The 23,187-nt window shown below is 40.7% G+C and overlaps 1 protein-coding gene across 1 annotated transcript; it reads left to right on the forward strand.

Moving 5' to 3' along the window:
* The first annotated feature begins 11,387 nt into the window (after positions 1-11,387).
* Positions 11,388-21,975, forward strand: LOC124288954 (serine/threonine-protein kinase RIO2-like). Its single transcript, XM_046725546.1, has 10 exons — positions 11,388-11,523; positions 13,899-14,043; positions 14,604-14,717; positions 15,100-15,154; positions 15,520-15,640; positions 18,606-18,694; positions 18,964-19,155; positions 19,423-19,515; positions 20,006-20,078; positions 20,410-21,975. The coding sequence occupies exons 1-10, from the start codon at positions 11,458-11,460 to the stop codon at positions 21,070-21,072; spliced, it is 1,611 nt and encodes a 536-aa protein (XP_046581502.1). The 5' UTR covers positions 11,388-11,457; the 3' UTR covers positions 21,073-21,975.
* The last annotated feature ends 1,212 nt before the right edge of the window (positions 21,976-23,187 follow it).

A 23,187-nucleotide genomic window follows, 5' to 3' on the forward strand; every position in this document is an offset into this window, starting at 1 on the left:
GGCACCCTCCATAGCCCTGTCCCACTTAACACCAACCTACAAACTGTTGCTGTCCGCATAACGCTGAACATAGGGTTTACACTATGATCCCTCTATCTCCCTCCCACCTCAACTGTCCGCCTATCAGATCTTCAGAACTTATACGATCAACTCCCAAAGCCCTGCATAATCATGGGCGACTTCAACGGCCATAACCCCCTATGGGGGAGTAATGATACAAATAGTAAGGGAAAGATCCTTGAAGAGTTTCTCTCCAATAATGATGTATGCATCTTCAACGATGGATCAAACACCTACCTCCATCCTGCCACTGGATCATACTCTGCTCTCGATCTATCACTTACAGATTCTAATCTTTTAAATGAGTTCGAATGGTCGGTCCATGACGACCTTTGCGGAAGCGACCACTTCCCAACAATTCTTACTCCTATCAACCCCACGGATGAACCACCATCAACAAGATGGAATTTTACTAAGGCCAACTGGCCTTTATTCCAAACCCTATGTTCAGAAAAACTTAAGCCGGACAACTTCAGGAATGTTCCTGACCCCATGGAACTATTTTCAGACGTCCTAAATGCCATCGGAGACAAAACTATTCCTAAGTCCTCTGCAAACCCGCACATACGTAAACCATGGTTTGATACAAACTGCAAACAAGCTAGGAAAAATAGGAAGAAGGCGGAAAATATTTCCGACAACATCCGACAGTGCATAACCTGAATGCTGTTAAAATGACAAATGCCAGAGCAAAACGTACCTTCAAACAAACTAAACGCCGCTCATGGAGGAAAATATGTGTCCAAAATCAACTCCCCACACACCCATGTCCAAGGTGTGGAACATGATTCAAAAAGATCAAGGGCAAGGGTCAAAATCAGGAGTTCACCACCTGAAAGATGGCGACTCCCTTCTAACAAATAAATCTGAAATTGCAAACAAACTTGGCGAAACTTTGGCAAACCACTCCTCCTCATCAAATTATAACCCTCAGTTCCAGAAATATCAAACCCAACAAGAAAAGAAACCAGTCAATTTTAACTCTGATAATGGGGAGGATTACAACAAAACGTTTTCCCTCCATGAATTACGTACTGCCCTAGGACAGGCTCACGACACTGCGGCAGGAGCTGATGAAATCCATTATCAGCTTCTGAAACACCTCCCTGACATAGGCTTGGAAACACTCCTAAATATATTTGATGACATCTGGACATCCGGACACTTCCCCCCTTCGTGGCACAATGCCATCATCATCCCTATACCAAAACCAGGTCGCGACCATACTGATCCCTCAAACTACCGTCCTATATCACTAACTAGCTGTGTTTGCAAAACCATGGAGCGCATGGTCAACAATCGATTAATCTGGTACTTGGAGACCAATAACCTCCTCAGTGACCTCCAATGTGGTTTCCGAAAAAACCGAAGTACCATTGACCATCTGGTGCGTCTGGAAGCATTCATCAAAAACTCCATTGTCAACAAACAACATGCAGTATCTATCTTTTCGACTTAGAAAAGCATATGATACAACATGGAAACATGGTATCCTAAAAGATTTACACGAGTTTGGATTGAGGGGTAGACTACCTCAATTCATATCTCGGTTTCTAAATAACAGACAATTCCAAGTTCGGGTGGGTTCCACACTGTCTGACTACTTCCACCAAGATCAGGGCGTCCCCCAAGGCAGCATCCTGTCTGTCACACTTTTTAGCATCAAAATTAACAGCCTCACCAACGTTCTGAACAGTTGCGTTGATGGGTCCCTTTCGTCGATGACTTCAATATTTCATGTCGTGGTAAGAACATGCACGCAATAGAAAGGCAGCTACAACTCTGCCTTAACAAAATCCAAAAATGGGCCAATGAAAATGGTTTTAGGTTTTCAAAATCCAAAACGAATTGTATTCACTTTTGTCGTAAATACAAAACCACACAAGGATCCAGACCCTAACTTTTAGATGGTACTCCCATCAAAGTAGTAGAAGAGAGCCAAATTCCTTGGACTCATATTCGACCGCCACCTGACATTCTTACCACACATAAAATATGTGAAAACAAAGTGCCTGAAGGCTTTAGACTTGCTAAAAGTAGTTTCAAATACAGAGTGGGAGGGGATCAGACCACCCTCCCTTCACCTGTACAGATCATTAGTCCGCAGTAAACTGGATTATGGCTCCATTGTCTATGGTGGAGCCTGCAAAAGCAATTTAGAAAAATTAGACTCTATCCACCGCCAAGGACTAAGGCTCTGCCTGGGAGCTTTTAGGACCTCTCCGGTAGACAGTCTATATGCGGAGGCCAATGAACCTTCCCTTGAACAACGCCGCATTAAACTCTCACTGCAGTATATCACTAAATTACGTTCAAATGAGTCAATCCAGCATACAACTGTGTTTTCAACCCGCTCTATGAAAACTTATTTCCTAAACTGCCAAGCCTGGTTCCACCACTTGGAATAAGGATCAAACCACACATATCTGCAGCTAAAATTGATCTCAACATCATTGCGCCTTACCGACTTCTGTCCTCACCACCATGGCAAATGGGTGAAACCACAGGTCGATCTTACCCTCACCAAACTCAAAAGTCTGAAACAAATCCCTTGGTGTTCCATCAGGAATACAACCAGTTACGTTCGAAGTATAACACTCCACAGATCCATCTTCACAGACGGATCCAAGGACGATGGCCAAGTTGCCAGCGCTACAGTCATTGGAGCCAAGACTGTCTCCTCTAGGATCCCCGACAACAGTTCCATTTTCACCGCTGAAGCCAAAGCTATCTTCTCAGCTCTGACCTACATTCAACAGCAAAATCAGTCCAAAAACTTCATCGTATTTACAGATTCATTATCCTGCCTTCAAGCACTTCTAAACGTGACTTCAAGTCACCCAATCATCCTGGACATATTAGAACTGTACAACGACCTTTCTACTAGCCAATATGACATCATCCTCTGCTGGTTGCCGGGTCACGTCGGCATAGCAGGTAACACTAAGGCCGATGCTGCAGCAAAAGCAGCTCTTGAGAGCCCCTATCTCCACTGCTAATCCCGTACAGTGATTTCAAACCCACTATCAAAGCTATACTCGGGACTTGATGCAAAAGGTGGGACACCCAAGTAGGAAGAAACAAACTCCATGAATTGAAGCCAACAGTCAGTTTATACCTGCTTGGGTTTGCCAGTCAAGACGTGATGAAGTAATTTTACGACGATGTCGTATTGGCCATAGTCGGTTTTACACATGACTATCTGCTAAAACAGATGGGGATGGACCCCCATATGTCTCCTCCTGCGATGAGGCTCTCACCGTCAAGCATATTCTGCTTGACTGTGTGGATTAGCAACTATCTGTTGTAGGTAAGCAAGTATCACTGACTAGGCATGTTGAAGTCAGTACTTTGGCTAGGGCTGGATATTGCCCTGATTCTCATATTGTGATATATTGACTGGAAGGTTTCTGTCCAAGTGCGTACATCATACATTCATAATAGCTCTCTGTGTGCGACATCATCTTCTTAGTTGCTGTTACACCATCTGTTCTGGCTTCCTGTCCCCATTGTGTATGGGTGTATGCCAGTGGTGTACAGATAAATGATATAGAGCCTTAATGTGGAATGTTTCATTGAAGTAAGTGTATTGCAACAAAGTTTTGCGAACATAATGATAAAGGTAATAGTATAATATGATTTTCATGGTCAGTGTTGTTTGCTTCAACAGAATGCACTTCAATGCAGAATGTAATTATTGTTACTGTATATCAGTGATTCATTCAGATTCAACTCCAGTATAAACATGTGCTAACATGAGCTGTTGTAAAATGAAACAAAAACATGATTTAGGTGAACTACTAGAGCTTAAATCTCATGTGACCTCCAATAACTAAGATCCTTCACTAGAATGTCATTATACAGTCCTACAAAATTTATAAGACTTTGGTCTTTATCATAAATTGAAAACATATGTCCCATTATGAAACAAAACAAAAATAACAAAATAATGTGAATTGTGAAATGGTCACTCAGAGCCAGTAGCTCTACTTATAAGTCCAAATAAAAGTTTGGTCAACTTTTTGTAGGGCATTTAGAAGTGGAATGCCTAAGAAAAGCAAGATTTATGGATGTCAACTTTTTTATTGTGAATATTCATGACCTGATGAAGGAGCAAGCATACACTGCGAAACGTTGTGTTATTCACAACAATAAGTTGACATCCATAAATCTTGCTTTTCGTAAAAGATTGGTCCATTTGAGGCCACTTAATTCCTCCAAACCGTCACATATGAAACCATTCAAACCCCAAAACGTAAAGCATTTGGAAGAATATTTGGCACTTTTGCAGCCACTTATAAAGACACTTCCACTTGTAAAATGTTACATGGAACAGAATAGAAACAAAAGTATATTTGGCACTTTTAGAGCTCATTTTGTTGCTGTGGAAATCAAGGGCAGATAATTCAAAGGGAGATAACCCTGGATGACCCAATATATTGCAGAATCTGAACAACTGAGATACTTAACCGGTATATACCGGTTTACCGGTAATATTGCACAGCCCTAGACTACTGGCAGTACCGATGGTCGTGCAATAAGCCCCTGCAAAATGCAGTAGACATACACACTGAATGTCGTCTGTCACAATCTTCTTCAGAGCACATCGCCGAAGTACGATATATCGTGTCACTGCCCCTTCGCCGAAGAAACACAAGAAGTATCTCTGTTTTACTGAGAAACGGGTCTATGCGTAAGGAATAATTTGCCCATCTCTTTTTCACCCGGTAAACCAAAAACGCAGCTAGGCACACATTGAAAGCAGATCTTGAGTATATTGTGAATAGGGAAACATTATGTTTTTTGTATACGGCGTCATATCACGCGGGTCATTTGCAAAATGTATCTTAAACACAATAAACGTGTCTGACTCACAAGTGTTTATGTGATCCACAGATGCCAGAGAAACATACTCCTTCCACAGTCTTGCCAGGTGTAGTGCTCACGGGAATCTTTACATGGGATTCGAACATGTTTACATGTGAGGCTGCAGGGTAGCCTAGAGGTTGAAGCGTTCAATCTGAACCTACGTTACATTTCTCGTCGTTGTTGGAACTTTGTTTAAATAGGTCACATTAACATTCATTACTGAATAGAAGAACACACATTACTGGTATCAAACTAATGACAGCAGCGGTTGATGAGATTCATTGTGTTCTGCTTAAAGATCATTGACAAGCTCGAACAAAAACAGCGCTCTGGTCAAAGGGAGACAACCTATGAGTGACAAGGATTTCGTATATCAACGTACAGCAGCGTCTCTGTCAATCAGGGCTCGAAAATGATAATAAAAAATAGAACTGCTTACAATGAGAACAAAACAAAAAGCGGACTGCTGTAGTATAACTATATTAATATTCGCATTCATAAATCTTCCCAAGAAGAACAAGTTGTTGTAAACAATCGCATCATCAAAGAGGCAGCGCGTGGAGAAGCGTATCTCGTTACAAAGCAAAGAGCCATGACTATACACAACCGAGTAGCTGTCACCCTGCAGGCGCCATATGCAGACACGAGCAGTTTACACACCATCCCAGTCTGTTGTTGACGGGCCGAGCGTGATTTACATCGTTAACGGACATCCTAACACATCGGCCGCAGTCAGCGGAGACAGTTTGCTGTTTCAGATGTAAAATAACCTCAACACGCATGTAGGTGATGGCGAGCGTGTTTGTCCGAGACAAGAAAATTACCCCCACCCATGGGACTGAACTCCTTGATAGTAGCAGATCGATACCGCCAGTCATTGCTTTTCGCTGAATGGGAATAATGGTTTTAAATGTTTCTGATCACGTATGTGTGTATTTCAGCGGACATGCTGGATAAATATCGGGGGCGACTTAAGAAGGAGGTGGATTTAGCACTGATGACACTGAGTCGGTTCACTGGTGTCCGGAGGCGATCTCCAGTCACCTGCTTAATTGTGTAATTTGACTGTGAAATACATTGTAAAACAGTGTTGCAGTTGTATGAAATTGATACAGTAGTAGGCTAGTTGCCATGTTCAGACTGGGACTCGAGACTGGTCTGGAAGCTTCTACAGCACACGGAATATTCCAGCTTAATCTGACCCTGTGTGTTACAGAGAGTTCCAGAACAGAAACATCTGAAAATAATCATCACTGCCTTCATATCATATTGCCCTTACATATTGTTCTTCCACTGAAATCCATTTGTAGTAAGAAGTATGGGTTTGTAAATTTAGGGGGCGGTGGGGTAGCCTTATGGTTAAAGCGTTGGCTCGTCACGCCGAAGACCCGGGTTCGAATCCCCACATGGGCACAATGTGTGAAGCCCATTTCTGGTGTCCCCGCCGTGATGTTGCTGGAATATTGCTAAAAGCGGCGTAAAACCAAAACTCAGTCAGTCAGTCAGTTGTAAATTTAGGTCATTTCCGAATACAAGTATGAACTATATAACATATCTGTGTTGTGTTGGTTTCACACCTAATTCTCTTACGCTCAGATTTCCTTTTATCTTATTGTTTCAACTTGGAAATCGAAGAAGAGGTAGACAATGCAAAACCGTTCAAATTAGGCTTACCCTTATTACTGGCCACCGTCAAAATCCCGCACATGTTAGACTCATTTATGGAATATATATGGTCAATGAAATTATAATATACAAAGTAGCAAAGTTGGCAGGTTGACAGAGGAGTGGTTGGGCTGGGTATAGTGCCGCATTGAACAGTATTCCAGGTACATCAACCTGTCAGGTCAGTGTAGGAGGGAGGCGCCTAGTGGTGCACCAATATGGTTGGGCTGGGTATAGTGCCGCATTGAACAGTATTCCAGTTACATCAGCCTGTCAGGTCAGTGTAGGAGGGAGGCGCCAAGTGGTGCACCAATATGGTTGGGCTGGGTATAGTGCCGCATTGAACAGTATTCCAGTTGCATCAGCCTGTCAGTGTGCACCAATATGGTTGGGCTGTATAGTGCCGCATTGAACAGTATTCCAGGAGCCTGTCAGGTCAGTGTAGGAGGGAGGCGCCAAGTGGTGCACCAATATGGTTGGGCTGGGTATAGTGCCGCATTGAACAGTATTCCAGTTGCATCAGCCTGTCAGGTCAGTGTAGGAGGGAGGCGCCAAGTGATGCACCAATATGGTTGGGCTGGGTATAGTGCCGCATTGAACAGTATTCCAGTTGCATCAGCCTGTCAGGTCAGTGTAGGAGGGAGGCGCCTAGTGGTGCACCAATATGGTTGGGCTGGGTATAGTGCCGCATTGAACAGTATTCCAGTTGCATCAGCCTGTCAGGTCAGTGTAGGAGGGAGGCGCCTAGTGGTGCACCAATATGGTTGGGCTGGGTATAGTGCCGCATTGAACAGTATTCCAGTTGCATCAGCCTGTCAGGTCAGTGTAGGAGGGAGGCGCCTAGTGGTGCACCAATATGGTTGGGCTGGGTATAGTGCCGCATTGAACAGTATTCCAGTTGCATCAGCCTGTCAGGTCAGTGTAGGAGGGAGGCGCCTAGTGGTGCACCAATATGGTTCCTGCGTGCCCAATGTATCGCAACCATGCACAGCGAACTGCGGCGCCTCGGACACAGGGGCTTGGAACGCTAAAAACTTCGTGAGAAATCACGATTTTTTTTCGAGCTTCCGAATACCCTAGCTCCCAAAGTACTGCTTCGATTTTTGTGCTCTATGTTTTATTCTGTAGGTAAATCTATTGGCTTGAAATGTGTGCATACTTTACATGGGACAGATACAGTGAGCATTGTTGAATTCGCCCTGAAACGAACTTGGTGTGTTGACCTCGGTACATCCCTTTCCTTCCATAGTGCTGAGACCCCGTTAGTGACAGTACATACCTTGATGGCAGTTTTAGCGTTACAAGCCCCTGTGGCCTCGGGCGTGATGCCCCTGTCCCCGCAAGCAGAGGAAGTGTCATTAGCATTTGAAAAATATTGGATTCGAACCAGCCACATACAGCTTCTTATACAGGATTGAATTACCGGCAGATTGAATGGATCACGGACGGTTAAGAGTTATTTCGGGAGTCTGTGATCGGAGTTTCCTGCACTGGCGGTTTCCGTTTCCTGTCAATTGTCCCAGTTGATCTGTAGGTCACGTGGAGAGGGCGATCCGTAGCTGGTGGGAACCGACACTTTACTTTGTAAAGTACTGTAGGAAGACAATGGCTTTATGCAAATTAGTGTGCGATGATATTGTATTACAAACGACACTTTTTAAATGCCCATTTTGAAATAAGACTTAGCTTCATTATAAATGATAGCTGACGTAAAAAATAATAACTTTAATGCTGAAACTGTTGAGGATGTAGCTACCATGGAGTCTCACTATCACTATCACAACAAACAGGTAGGACGGGTCTTCTCAAAAGCAAAACCAGGACAGGTGTCCCAGACAGTGGTTGGGATCGGGATGGGGATAGAGATATCAGCGAAGATAAGATAATCCTTCAGGGGAATTAAACTGGGGAAGTAAACGGTATGTCGTAACAATTTACAAATAATATCTAGTCCTGTCGATCTTCGGGTGGTCATGTCACCTATATATTTTGAGACAATTAATGACCCCTGAAGATCCGGGGTAGAATAGGTCTTCAGCAGCCCATGCTTGCCACAAAAGGCGACTATGCTTGTCGTAAGAGTCGACTAACGGGATCGGGTGGTCAGGCTCGCTGACTTGGTTGACACATGTCATCGGTTCCCAATTGCGCAGATCGATGCTCATGCTGTTGATCACTGGATTGTCTCGTCCAGACTCGATTATTTACAGACCGCCACCATATAGCTGGAATATTGCTGAGTGCGGTGAAAAACTAGACTCACACACTGAGACATTTAATACGATGTCTGATTTAAGCTTTTTTATGGGTATAATGTTCTTTTACATATCTCAACATAAACTTTATGAAAGAAAGACACGTTAGATGTTAATCAATAGATGAGACATAGTCAAATCACATGAAAAAGCATATAATATCTTTGAGATGACCCCTTGTGCCTGTAGGCAGCACATGCATACATGCCAGGTGAGTCCACAGTCCATCGTTTTTATACCAGTTGTGCACCCATATGCAGACACGAATTTGTTGTCGGCTTTTTCAACAGATGTTTTGTGTTCTTTGAGTCGTATCAACAAAGCCGACAACAAATCAGCCCTTTCAGAGCGTATAAATAACAACCCCACCCACTCCAGTGACTGGCAACAGACTAGCATCCTGGCTACCAATGTTCACGATTGGCGCAAAAGGAAAATACTAGGAGCCATCAACATCAGGAGATTAACCCCAGAGATTAATAGAGATCAAGGTGTATACCTCCCTAGTGCCTGGAACATCACGAAAGCCGCCTCTATTGTCATTTAATTAGCTGTATATCACTCTGTTGTGTACACATCTCCTTATCATTGTTTTTTTATAACTTCTAATTGATATGTCGTCATTGATTGATTGTATAGATAGATGTACATCTCTGGCTTCCTGTAAATCTAATTATCATTTCATTAGCTGTATTCACATCTCCTTATCCTCATTGTTTGTGTCAACTGGCTTTACTTTATCCCTATTATCATTGTTTTAATAACTACTTTTCATCGGTCCTCTCATTCATTGTATATGCATGTACTTCTCTGGCTTCCTGTAAATTCTGGTATATATACTGTAGTATGTTTTGTATATAGTATGTCTTTATATCACCTGAAGAAGGGGCAAGAAGTAGCCTAGAAATGTCGTGTTATACAATAAAGAAGAAGTTGTCATCCATATACTGTAAATTATGAAATTAATGCGAAAAATGCGTCTGTACTCTACTCGCATTATTATAATGACGCATTTCAGTCTGACCATGTCTACTTTTGAGAACTTAATAAAAGACAGAAAACGTCAATCTCTTGTCGTCTTTATTGTCTTCAGGTTAGCATTGATCATAACAATACAGAATATAACAACAATTCAGACATCTCTCATAAATTAATTGACAAATGAGCACTAATGTCCGTGACACTAATTGATATCATGATTTACAGTAATCGTCTTATACCTGCACTATGGGTGCGTTATATCATCTGCAGTGAGTACCGGGCATATGATCCACGGCTGTCGATATAATCATTAGCACTGAAAATATTATACATTATTTATCCATATTGCAAGTACAAATATAAACATTTTTTTTAGATTTTGTGTTTGTACATGGGCGAGTCCATTACTAGAGGGTTTAGTAGTTCTGCTGTACACTCAAGCAGACTTCTGTTGATCACTGGATTGTCGTAAAACTAAAATTCACTCGCTCACTCACTCAACCAGACTTCATGTTATTTGTGTTTTGTATATAACTTTCTGACAACTGCCTGTCTGTCAAACGGGAGGTTATGGAAGGGACACGCATCTCCTATTGCAGAATACACAAAGCAAACTTACGACGTGTTCTTCACGGGGATATTTGGATTACGAAATAATTATCCTGACATAGTTAACAAAAGTTCATTACATTTATATCAGAGTCATCCCGAAAAGATTCAATAAGTAACAGAATCATTAGTGTCCCACATTCACATGTTCCTGGAAGATTTAGAAGACAACCAGTCACCTTACATCGAGTGAACAAAACATCTAGAGGACCTGACAAGCAGGATGTATATTTTGGGCTGTCCATTTGTGCATATAGCTTTACACTTCACCTCATTTATACTCGGATAGAATGAGTCTGAATATGTAGAAATGCGATGTGTGTGTGTGTGTGTGTGTGTGTGTGTGTGTGTGTGTGTGTTTGTACACATACACACACACATCGCATTTCTACATATTCTGACTCCTTCATTCCGAGTATAAATGAGGTGAAGTGTAAAGATATATACTCCTGTGTACCTGTCTGGTAATAAAGAAGCTAACACTCGTAAATCTCGCATGAATGTGAATGGTATTCAAAGACTTGCCCAAGTTGTTTCCAAGACACTGTATATTTTAATCTATAAGACCCCAAAATGTCTTTGTGAAGTTATGTCATGCTTGGGGAGAGAAAGTTTATTTAGGAGCTACATGAACTTGACAAAAATAGTATTGTTGTGTGATCGCGCGTTTGTTCCTGACGCTTTAAACATCATTCGAACGTTCATGTAATGACGTCTCCGGCATGATTTTATGCACGCTTTATATTTTGAACTATTTTGAAAAGTTATCGATTAGTATAGCCTTCTGGTAGACGCCACGCAAAGTACTCTGTGTTCGATATTATCGCTGAAATAATTATAAAAACCTGTAAATAAACACACGATTCCAATGTGTATTTAAAACGCATGTGACAACGTCTGGTGTAATAAATATTTGTACGAAACTGTAGCCAGGCAATGTCGTTTAGCTTTATAAGCTGTGCCTGTCACTTCCGGTAATAACACGTGTGGATGGATTGACATATTTCACAACCAAAACATGGGAAAGCTCAACGTTGCACTTCTCCGATATTTGGCTAGAGAAGACTTTCGAGTTCTTACAGCGGTGAGTATTTTATGTACCAAATAATCTGCCGACAGAACCACATCTACACTTTGTGGTGATATGTCTGATGTCCATGGCATGTAGCTTTGGTGTTCGGAAAGTCGCAGGAAAAAGGTAACGGATAAAAGTAACAATTTTGGCTAGGAAAAATTCACAGGAAAAAAAGTCACAATAACTGTTTATTATCTGTTTAATATGTTTAATTATGATCATAAATTGCAGGATCAATCACAGAATCAATCATAAGTCACAAGTCCTCACAGAGGATCAATCAAAATTCTTTGTTAAATCAAATGTTCCACCCACCCCCATACAGGAACTCTGGGATTGATTTGCACTTATTAACTTGATCCCTGCACAAGTTCTGAAGATGTGTAGTTCAGAAGATGTTTCTGCAATCTGATGTATTTGGTCTTTTTCTTCTTCTTTGGGGGATTGCCTACAGCATCTTGAGCAATCATGGTTTTCACTGTAGCCTGTTCTTTCTTGAATGATTCTACAACTCTCCACACAGAAGGGTGGTTCTTAGCAACCAAGTTGTGGAACTTGTTGTTCCAGCCTACACAAATGTTATTGGTGTGAGGACCACCTTTCACTGTAGCGTCATGGACATTCTAGAGCTGTGGAGGAAACATGGGGGAACTCATCTCAAGTTGACGGACAGACCCTGACCAGGACGTTGGCGGCAGGACCCACTGATGTACACCCGATCAAAGTATGTCACCAGGTCATTGATTGCATCAGGTCCTTCATGTTTGATGGAGCGCAGGTATTCCATGCCCTCTTTCACTTGATCTATTGGAAGGAATGCCAGGCAATCGAGCATACCACAGTAAAGTCGGAATTCTTCATTGGCTTCGTAGTGTGGCACTAATCCCAAGTCTTGTATGTGGTGCCAGGTTGCTTGAGTGAGGTGACAGAAGCATCCATGAGATTGGACATCTCGGCCGAATACTAACACTACAGAAAGCAATATGCTGTCCTCAAAGTCTGTGACAACAGTTTCAACAAATACATCCAGTCAAAGTTCTTCACATTTATCTACTACAGCCTGGAAGAGCTCTTCATATGCAGCACAGGTCTTGTTTGGTAGTAAGGCGTACACTGCAGTGACTGAAGTGTCCTTGAATGCCAGCCTCATAGTAATACAGGTTGGCAGTTACAAATGGCCTGTGCTGTTTGTGTAGTGACCATCCGAGTCTGTTCACCAGGCCCTGGTCTGTCTTCAGTATAGGCATTGTAATGGCAACAATACACTTTGGCACAACGTACAGTAGCCGTCGGTTCACAGGTCACGATCCTACGGGTTAGTTGTGTTAGGGTGGGTTACACCCAACTCTGTCCTTGGCCCATAGATCCCCTTTCTGATCATTGTCATTGATGATTGTAATTCGTGCTGAATAATTAGCTGAAACTGTGACATTGTCCAGATGTTGTTGTGGTAATCATTTGTTCGTTTCTTGTTGGAGGGATATACACATGAGTTGAACGTACTTATTGGTGGGAGAAAGGCTTGAATAAAGCTGAAGGGTCATTCTTAGTTAGGGTACTACAAATATGTACCCATGCTACGTTTAAGGGTACAGAACACCCCAACTAAAATTTGAATACAAAACAGAGCCCTAACACTGAAAACTGTTTCATGTTGTAGTTTCAGCTGATAAGCAGTGATAAGTGCATGCTGGATCATGTCATGAAGAGTATAAGAGTTACTGTGTATCTTTGGGTGTTTTAATAAAGCATGTTGGATGCATGTTATGCAATATGTCATTCATGCATGCCCTGAACCACATGCCTTCAGCTGTTTTCAGTTTGACATATTAACCCGTTCCTCACTGCTCAGTACCTTACACTAAGTTACAGATTTATTGTGACCGCTCTTAACTGTCATGAGAAACCATGCCTACCCCAACCCTCTGTAAATATCTTTGTCCCATTCTACCTTTTCTATTCACTCTTAAACTTTTGTACTAAGTTTTAGCTTAGTCAGTTAGTTGTGAGGATAAGATTTCAACAGTTGCGACTTCACGTCTCATAAGATATAGATTCTAACAAAACCACGTGCCTTGCCTTAGTGATACCTGTCCTCGGGCAAGGATCGTCTTGTGGTTTTGTATTTTAAAGGTTCCCCAGAATTAGACCTGCCTAAGGCTTGGTCCCAATTGTTTGTAAGAATCAGTTAAATAACTTAAAATGTGAAACCCAGTTATGAAAACAGTAATTATAATTTCCATCGTTTGTCAAGGTATGTATGGGCCATATTTTTTATACTTGTTGACCATGGTTGTTTTCATTGACCAAAGTATTGTACATGCAGTAAAGCATCGAACACAGTTTCAAGAAATCCACCTATAATGTTATTGTTTTAACCACAGGTTGAGATGGGGATGAAGAATCATGAGATGGTGCCGTCTCCCCTCATCGCATCCATCGCCCGTCTCCATGGGGGAGGATGTCATAAGGTCCTGCGAGAACTTTCCAAACACAAGTTGGTTGCATATGAAAGGGGAGGGAAGCGTTGTAAGTTTATCAATGAAAATGTGTTTAACATGCTTATAGCTCACAAGTGGAGATGATGTGTGAAGAATGACTAGTGAATGTTCAAGCTCTTGTGACTGCATGTATAGTCTGGGAGAGGCAAACAATCAATGGTACGTTGACAATCATCCTGCTTAAAAAACATTGCAAGCACCCAGGCATGACAAGCATGGGATAGTGCAGACATATTCTGCTCTAGAAATTGAATCTGTTGTACCTATCTGAACGTTTCCTAAAAGAAAATGTGTTTGGAATAGGAGGCTCTCAAATTATGGGTAGGTAGAAAGACACCTCAGACAGTGGTGACTGGATCAACACAACATTGATAGAAATGTGTCAGACTTTGTACAGATTGGATAAGCAACTCAAATGTTTTTGGTGGTACTTCTAGGTCGAAATATATGATCACCTGAAAATCCTCTAGAGAGATGTTTTATAATGATCAGTGCTATTGCTGTTCAAAGGTTCATTAGTTCCTCAAAGAAGCCAATGATTCATATGGTACTGTAAGATGTTAATCAGGTTCTTCTATTATATTCCAGTTGAAGGCTACAGACTGACCAACTCGGGCTATGACTACTTAGCACTAAAAGCTCTTGCAAGTCGGAACATAGTCTTCTCTCTTGGCAATCAAATCGGTGTTGGAAAAGAATCAGGTATCATCAAGCTGTTGAAACTCTAACTATTCATCAATAACTCTGTGAATGTTTGTTAATCAGCCAAGTCAAGTAAGCATGTTTACAGGTAGCATGGATATAAAACCAAGGCAGTTTTGACAACATCAGGTGTTGTCTTTGAAAGGCACTTAGAAGTCAGAAGAACATGAATACATGAGACATTTTTATGGCTTAGCTTCTTTTTCTTCCTTGTCACAATGTTTCAGAGCTTTTTGCTCCATCATCAGGTGAATGCAGTGTTAAGTTTTTTCTTGATACCCGATATAAATTAATGATCAGTGCTTTGCTGCAGAAAAGTAGTTTTGAAATAAGATGGAGAGGCTTACATGAGATGTTAAGAGGAAACTGTTATTATTGTCAGATGTGTACATTGTGGCTGATGAAGAGGAAGTACAGATGGCTTTGAAGTTTCACAGGTGGGAGTTGACATTATATATATCAGTAGCAGTCAGGGCAGAGAGAAGAGATCTTCCTTTTCCAGAAATATATCTCAAATGTTGGAAGATGGATTGTTGATGCTACTAAAGTACTGTTGTTTAAAATGTCCATAGAAGGAACTTTTTGAGGAATTTCAGAAATTGTTGACCAACTTCACTCTCCAATGAAATAGTAGTTAAATGTTGTGTCTCAGATCTATGGTAAATTGCTCTGCAGAGTTGTTGCCCTTTGTGCTGCTGTTAAGATCCTATGAGCATGGCTTCCATTTTGTGATATTGACAAGATCCACTTAATTCCATTATCAATAATAATATGCACTCTAAGAAGATTTGGTTTCTTACAGACTTGGAAGAACATCTTTCCGCCAACTGAAAAATAAACGTGATTATCATAAACATCGGAAGTTCACATCGTGGTTGTATCTTGCCAGACTGGCAGCTATGAAGGAGTTTGCCTACATGAAGGTAAGGAGCATTGTCAGTACTTCAGTCATGTAACCATCCATGCTAGTCTGCTAACATGAAACTACTACATTGTGTTGAAGACAACACATGAGTGTCGATATACACATGACCGTCTGGTGTAGTGGTTAGAGCATTCGCCCGGAGAGCAGGAGGTCGCGGGTTCGATCCCCGACCGCGTCATACCAAAAGCCGTTAAAATATGGTACTTGTTGGTAGTGCTGGGAATTGGTTAAAATCTCATAATTGATGATTGGTTCATTACAACCGATCAATCATCGAAAATAATTTGTTAGCGTCATTTATGAAAAACATGTAGTTCTTTGGTGTTTTTGCAAATTGCACAAAATGCATTTGCAAATTTCACATCTTTGAAGGATGACTAGTAGGTTAGGAACATTAATTTCTTGGAGTCTTTAAGATAAATTCAATCATGACTTGGAACGAGCTTGTAGTGGTCATTAAATGTAACAGACAAAACCATCCTTGTGAAAAATATTGTTAATGCAAACAAGTGTTCCAGAATTGTTTGTGTTCGATGATGAGATAACATGTTCGATTGTTTGGTGGTTTAGTCACTGCAACCAATCTTCGATTATTTCAATTAATCGGACCACCACTAATTGTTGGTCCTTGCCTGGCGCTCAGCATTAATGGGTACATTAAGGACTGGTCAGCTCGGAGTCAGTATAATGTGTCTGAGTGGGGTATTCATGCTTCACTGCGGCATAGTATCTCAGTGGGCTAGCACTATAAAACCAGCTTCAGTCTGGGCTAGTACAAGCAGCCGCACATACACATACACGCATGCACATCGTCATATGAGCGAAATATTCTCAAGCACAACGTTAAACCCAATTTCACCTCACCTCACCGATATTGGTCTTCAGTAACTCATGCTTGTCGTAAAATGAGCCTAATGGACTTGAGTGGTCAGACTTGCTGATTTGCTTGATGTATGTCATTGTATCCTAAATGTGTATTCTCAATGACAAGCTAAAATCAATGGAAGGCTTCATTGAATTGAAGCATTTGGGGTCTGTAATCAGATCCAGTCCTCAATGCTTCAGTTTTGCTGGAAGTGAATAAAACTGACTAAAGATATAGATATAGTACACATTTTTGTGTCATTCAAGCAGAACCAGCAACAAGGATGAGAGAAATAAGGTTTCCCATAGTCTTTGGACAAGTCTATGAAGAAATCAAACTTCTACCTGTGTATTTGTACACTGTGAGATTCTGTATATGTACATTATACACAGGGGTGCAGTTATAGCGATGACCTGGTTACAGTTAGTTCTCAGACCAATGCATACTTTACATGCTTTATGGGTCATAAAACAGTACTGTTTCTGAACTGACAGTCTGTGCCAAATGTGCCGTGGCATTGTGGTATGTGCTCCATACATTTCTTCAGTGTCAAACAGTTGTAGGGCGGGTTTTTTTATTTCGCTTTTTTCAGGTATACATACAGGTTGACATATGAAAAGTATACAGTTCAATACATATGTACATACATGTAAGGTTGATAATACTTCAGTATAACTGTCGATAACATTGTTACATGTACATCGAAATAATTTACCTACTCAACGGTTCTAAACAGCATGTGTAAACTGAACCATGGTTGTAGGAAGTAGGGTTCCTGGTCAAGATTAATGTATCCATATTTTGTGGTATTATAATATTTTATGATTTTTCTCTTGATATATGAAATATTTGGAATGAAACCTTTCTTACTACAGTTGTATATGATATTCTTGACTAAAATTGTTATCGCATTTAATGCATAGTTATGCTTTCCTTTAATCCCAAACATTACCTGGGAATTTGTAATACGACAGTTGTAGTGTTGATACACCCATCATACATGGAGAAGGGCTCATACAACTTCACAGTCTCATGACGATACCGGTGAAGGTCCAGGTTAGAATTGATCTTCAGTAACCTATGCTTGTCGTAAGAGGCAACTAACAGGATTGGGTGGTCAGGCTTGCTGACTTGGTTGACACGTCATCATATCCCAATTACGTAGATTAATGCTCATGCTATTGAACGTGGGATTATTTACAGACTGCCACCGTATAGCTGGAATATTGTTGAGTGTGACATAAAACTAAACACACTCACTCACTGGTTGATGAAAACTTGACACACACCACCACCACCACACAATGTATCAGCCCAACATATTCACGAGTGATGTTGGAATATATTGGATGTGGATCCAGGTACTCACAATGGATAAGGAGTGGCCTGTGTAACACACATCCCATCCTAGACATAAATGTTAGGCATTGTAACAGCAGTACAAATGTACGTAACTATATTGTACTTCATTGTATTGTTTGTATTGTGTTAATGATATTGTGTGTAGGGTATCTGTATTCTGCATACTAGTATATGTTAGTATTGAATGTATGATTATAATACATGTATATTTATGTGTGTGTATGTATGTATATATGTGTGTATGTATGTATGTGTGTGTGTGTATGCGTGCGTGCGTATATTGGGTGTGTGTGCATGCATGCATGCGTGTGTGTGTGTGTGTGTATACGTGTATTAGGTCTGTCTGTATGTGTGTATGTATGTATGTGTGTATGCGTATATTATGTGCGGTTGTATGCTGTTTTGTATATGTGATTATATGTTTGTTTGTATGTATGTTTGCTGTATATATGTTATGTATGTATGCATACCTGTACGTGTTAACTTTAAATGTATACGATTATACGTGTGCTGATATTTGTTGGTTCACAATGTTTTTATTGATTTAATATAGTCTCCCATAACCCAACGGGTGGTTTCTGTACTATTAACTTTTGTACAAAACGCATGCATTCTATGACAATGTACAGAAAGTGAGACTCAAATAAACATTATCTCTCTCTCTCTAATAAAGGCGTTGAACAGAAAGCTGCTGCGATGATGAACCTTCTACTAACACAAGTCCTCTATTCCACAGGCTCTGTTTGAAAGGGGATTTCCTGTACCAAAGCCTGTGGACTTCAACCGTCATGCAGTTGTAATGGAGCTGTTGGCCGCTCACCCCATGTAAGACTATTATTGAAAGCTAGTTCCATCTCGCCCTGTGGGGCTTAAATGTCATGATTTTAGTATTTGTTGATTCAGGCAACTTACAAGTATTTTGGAAAATGCAAGATAAGAAAGAGTGAATCCAGACAGTCACACTATCTTATAGTAGTTTTTATTTTTCCAAACTGACATCTGTGAAAGAAGATGCCAAGATGCTCATTAGAGGTAGTAGATGTAATTAATTCATCAGAGTGATTGTTCCCCTAATGTACTGCCATCTCCTCCAGGTGCCAGGTCCACCAGCTCCAAGACCCCGCCACGGTGTACAGTGACTGCATGGAACTCATTGTTAGGCTGGGAAACTGTGGCGTCATACATGGCGACTTCAATGAGTTTAATCTGATGGTGGACAGTGAGGATCGAGTCACAATGATCGACTTCCCGCAGATGGTATCCATCAACCATCCAAATGCTGAATGGTGAGATTGTTGATGTCAGGAAACCCTGGGCCAGAAAGTTTGTCATTTGCTTGTATCTCTTATCAAAAGTGTTGAATTTATTCAATGTTTAACCTAAGTTTGTTCATCAATAATTGATCTCTGAAAACAAATCTAACCCTATTGTCTAGACTACAAAGACACTTATTATGGTGAGGCTGGTACATGTGAGCTGTTGCAGTGGGTAGGGTATAGACATGGCTTCTTGGGTGGTCGCAATGCTGTATGTCTTCTGTGTTCCACTTTCAGGTACTTTAATCGTGATGTTCAGTGCATCCGAGACTTCTTCCTCAAAAGATTCACTTACGAGAGTGAACTTTACCCAACATTTAAAGATGTCAAGTAAGTACAATGTACCAAGCTGACAATTACTCGTGTATCGTGTGTCATGTTACGGGAGAGATGGCCCTGTTGTAGGAGAACTTTACCCAACATTTAAAGATGTCAAGTAAGTACCAAGCTGACAATTACTTGTGTATCGTGTGTCATGTTACGGGAGAGATGGCCCTGTCGTAGGAGACACAATAGCTCAGGACTTCGAATTCCAAAATTATTGCAAGTGGTGATAACAATTTCCTATATTATTATCACATACTTCACTTTGAAGAATGCACAAGTTCAGTATGTTGTGTCATCTGCAAATTTTTGTGTGGATATTTCATGATATACTGTTGTAATTTAGTGTTTGCTCCAACAGAAGCTTAGCTTTAACTTTGTCTGATACTCAGTGAGTGTATCAACCTGGCAACCAGAAGTATCTGACCTTTGTCTCTGAAGTTACTTGAGTTATAACACTCTACCAAACACAAGTACAATCCCTCATTTGTTTCAGACGGGAAGACAATTTGGATGTTGAAGTATCTGCTAGTGGCTTCACGAAAGAGATGGCTGCTTCATTTGATGAGGTACAGAAGCACATTTAAGACGAGAAGGATCAGATCAAAATAACTGAACAAATATAGGATATCAATTTTCAAAATTAAGAAAGGATGGAAATCAGACTACAGAGGGGTAGCATATGATTCAATGTACAGATATAGGGATGCCATTAGTGTAGTGAACTGGGAATATCCTGCACCTACAGCATTTGTGTCTAGTCTCAAATAATTTGATTATTGTTTTTGTCTGTTGGTTGGACAGTGCAAGTGACGTGTTTTAAGGATGATGGTTAAGTAAGCTGTTTCTTTGAAGTGTCATGTTCAAGTATTATGTTGGAGTTTGGCATTTCTTTTGCAGGCTGCAGATGACCTGGGCATTCTCGGGGGACCGGATTGTGGAAGAGCTCGAGATATGGATGGAGATGAAGACACAGAAGAGGATGTTGATGAAGAAGCAGAAACTCAAGCCCCGGTCAAGGAAGAAGGTGCTGTTGCCATGGAAACTAATCCCCGAGTTTCGGCATGGTTGGCAGGATGTTCCCAGGATGTGGGTGCAGATGATGGGAGTACTGAGGCAACAGTTTCAGAGGGCTGTGCAGACATTGTCAGCAGTATGTCAGGGACCAAGTTGAGTTGTGACCAATCTGAAGGAGCGGATCAACCAAGGACAGAACCTGCAGACTTGTGTCAGCAGGAAAGTGCAGACAGCGGCTGTGACGAAGAGGAGGATGTTGAGGATTTGAGAGAGGTCAATAGGTCATATCGGCCATTCAGAACTGAAGACAGCATGGCACACACAAACCTTCACCTGAGGCAGTCAGATCGAGATAATGTCAGTGTGGCCAGTTCCACAATACATCCTGACCTCATCAAGAGGAAGGTGAAAGGTCAGATGATGAGGAAAAAGATGAAACAGAATGCCCGACGGATAAGGAAGAGTGGCGAGTCGTCCATCATGACCAAGCTGAGGCGTGAAAACCAGGATGATGTAAAACAGAGCTTATCAGCTGAGTGGTACTGAGTGGTATGGGAGCACACAGAGATGTACCTGTGAATGTGATGGACAAGATGATGTGTGGCCAAGTGGTTATCACGGACTGTAGTAATGTTCACCATGATGAAAGTGCAGTCCAGTTGACCAGAGTTGGTTGTTGCTGGTGTTGTGTGAATAGGCTTGGGAAGACTGGTCGGAAAATGCCATGTTCCTATTTGTGTGATTGATCCCAATGGGATTCCAAGTTAGATACATCCACCATCCCCTGTGCTTGTTTAAAAAGGTTACAGAGAAGAATATATGGATGAGCTCATTGATTTATTGGTTTATTGTTGTGTCATTGTATCCACATGGCATGGATGTTTTCTGTCTGGCCTGGCTACTTGCAGGCACCTATCCCACTGGTGGAATGTTGTTATGTTAATCCACCAACAAAATAAAGCATGTGTTAGATATATTACAGTAAAAGATTTAGATGAGACCGCTCCATCAGATAATGCTAAGAACTGAGATAACTGCATGTGGTGTTTCACAAGAGGAAGAATTAAGCCTGGCCATGTGTCTATTGACTGGTTGCTCAGGGAATTCCAGGATCTTGACGCTGATGATGGATCTCCACAGACACGCCACAGGAAACATACAAGATACACAAATTGCTATACAGAGAATAAGTGTACAGGGCTACAGATCTTTCCCAGAATATTTCTAGTTTGAATTAATAGTTTCTAATATCCCACAAATATTTACAAGTAAAACTACTTGGATTTTATCAGAGCACAACATAATCACAGTAATGATAATGATCAGAAAACATCAGAAACAAGAGTGCTCGTGGGAACATTAATTTTGGTACACACGGTAGAGGGCCAAATATTTCCCCTGTATCATCCTTATAAATACACCTTCAATAAAAGCAAAATAATACAATTACATTTTTGTTCTTGAATACTTTCCATAATATCCATCACTCTTAGAGACTAAAGGTGACCCTATACCATTCTACTTCAAGTATTCTGGTGGTCATTCTCTTTGACTTGATTTATAGCATGTCATGACATGGATTATTGTTCAGATTATGAATCACTGTATTGTCTGGTTCAAACTTAATCATTTATGGACCTCCCCCCATGCAGCTAAATTATTGCCAAGAGCAGCATTAAACAAGCAACATACTCTTCTATCCATCATGTCCACAAAACTGTTTCTGGATTTTAGCCCCATTCCAAAGTGGGGCTTGCTGTGGACATAGTTACAACGAAGGACTAGTATTCTTAAGAGGTTTTATTTTACAATCGTTATTAACATGATTATAAATAAGACAAACATGTTAATATTGAAACTTAGTTCAGACATTTTCTGTATCACAGCCATCATTTTGGTCATAGGCAAACCAAGTCTGAAGCTTTACTCGCTCTAGAATGAACAATACAAGAGATATAGGAACTAGAACTCGAATTTCACACACCAACAACATTTGTTGGACAATAATAACATAATCTGCTTCAAATTTGTGACTGGGATAATCATATTTAAAATAGTTAAAACATTTAGTAATAAAACCTACCAACAATTACCATGGTTACCCCTGCAAAAAGATATCCAGAATGGCATATTAGATAATGAAAACATTACATCAATATCATGATAATGGTGAAACCAGTAAAATATACCTGATCTGAAGCAAGTTGCACAAAGCCGTCTTTGCAGTATTATTTTCTTAAGAGTGGGGACTTGAGTCTCGGCACACAGACAACAATGTGTAATTGGTTCTTGTACACAATATATATGCCTCAATTACTTGAAATGTGCCACCATGGAAGTGATGTAAAATTGTTTCATATTTCTTGTTATTAAACCAAAAGAAAGTGGTCACACCAGTCGTGTACTATGTATACAGGTAACCATTTTGAAATACAACACACCTTACATGTTAACCACATCCAAATAAACATGATAAATAAAGAAAGATGGAAATTCAATGTTTGCTATTACCATCTTGGATATTAAGATACCTGTGGTTCTAATACAAATGAAGTGTTGAACTTAAAATTGATCAGTGGAATACTAAAGATGCTGTCCTTGAACAAGCTGCACAATCAAATGTTTCAATATTCAGAATGAAAGTGTTCACTTTTGAGCAAG

The sequence above is a fragment of the Haliotis rubra genome, unplaced genomic scaffold (assembly GCF_003918875.1).
Source record: "Haliotis rubra isolate DU_JTF1 unplaced genomic scaffold, ASM391887v1 Scf43, whole genome shotgun sequence".
NCBI lineage: Eukaryota > Metazoa > Mollusca > Gastropoda > Lepetellida > Haliotidae > Haliotis > Haliotis rubra.

Coding starts and splice junctions, on each gene's coding strand:
- LOC124288954 (XM_046725546.1), top strand. CDS start 11,458: ATGGGAAAGCTCAACGTTGCACTTCTCCGATATTTGGCTAGAGAAGAC. Junction 15,641..18,605: donor AGGAGTTTGCCTACATGAAG/GTAAGGAGCATT, acceptor TCTATTCCACAG/GCTCTGTTTGAAAGGGGATT. Junction 19,156..19,422: donor AACCATCCAAATGCTGAATG/GTGAGATTGTTG, acceptor TTCCACTTTCAG/GTACTTTAATCGTGATGTTC.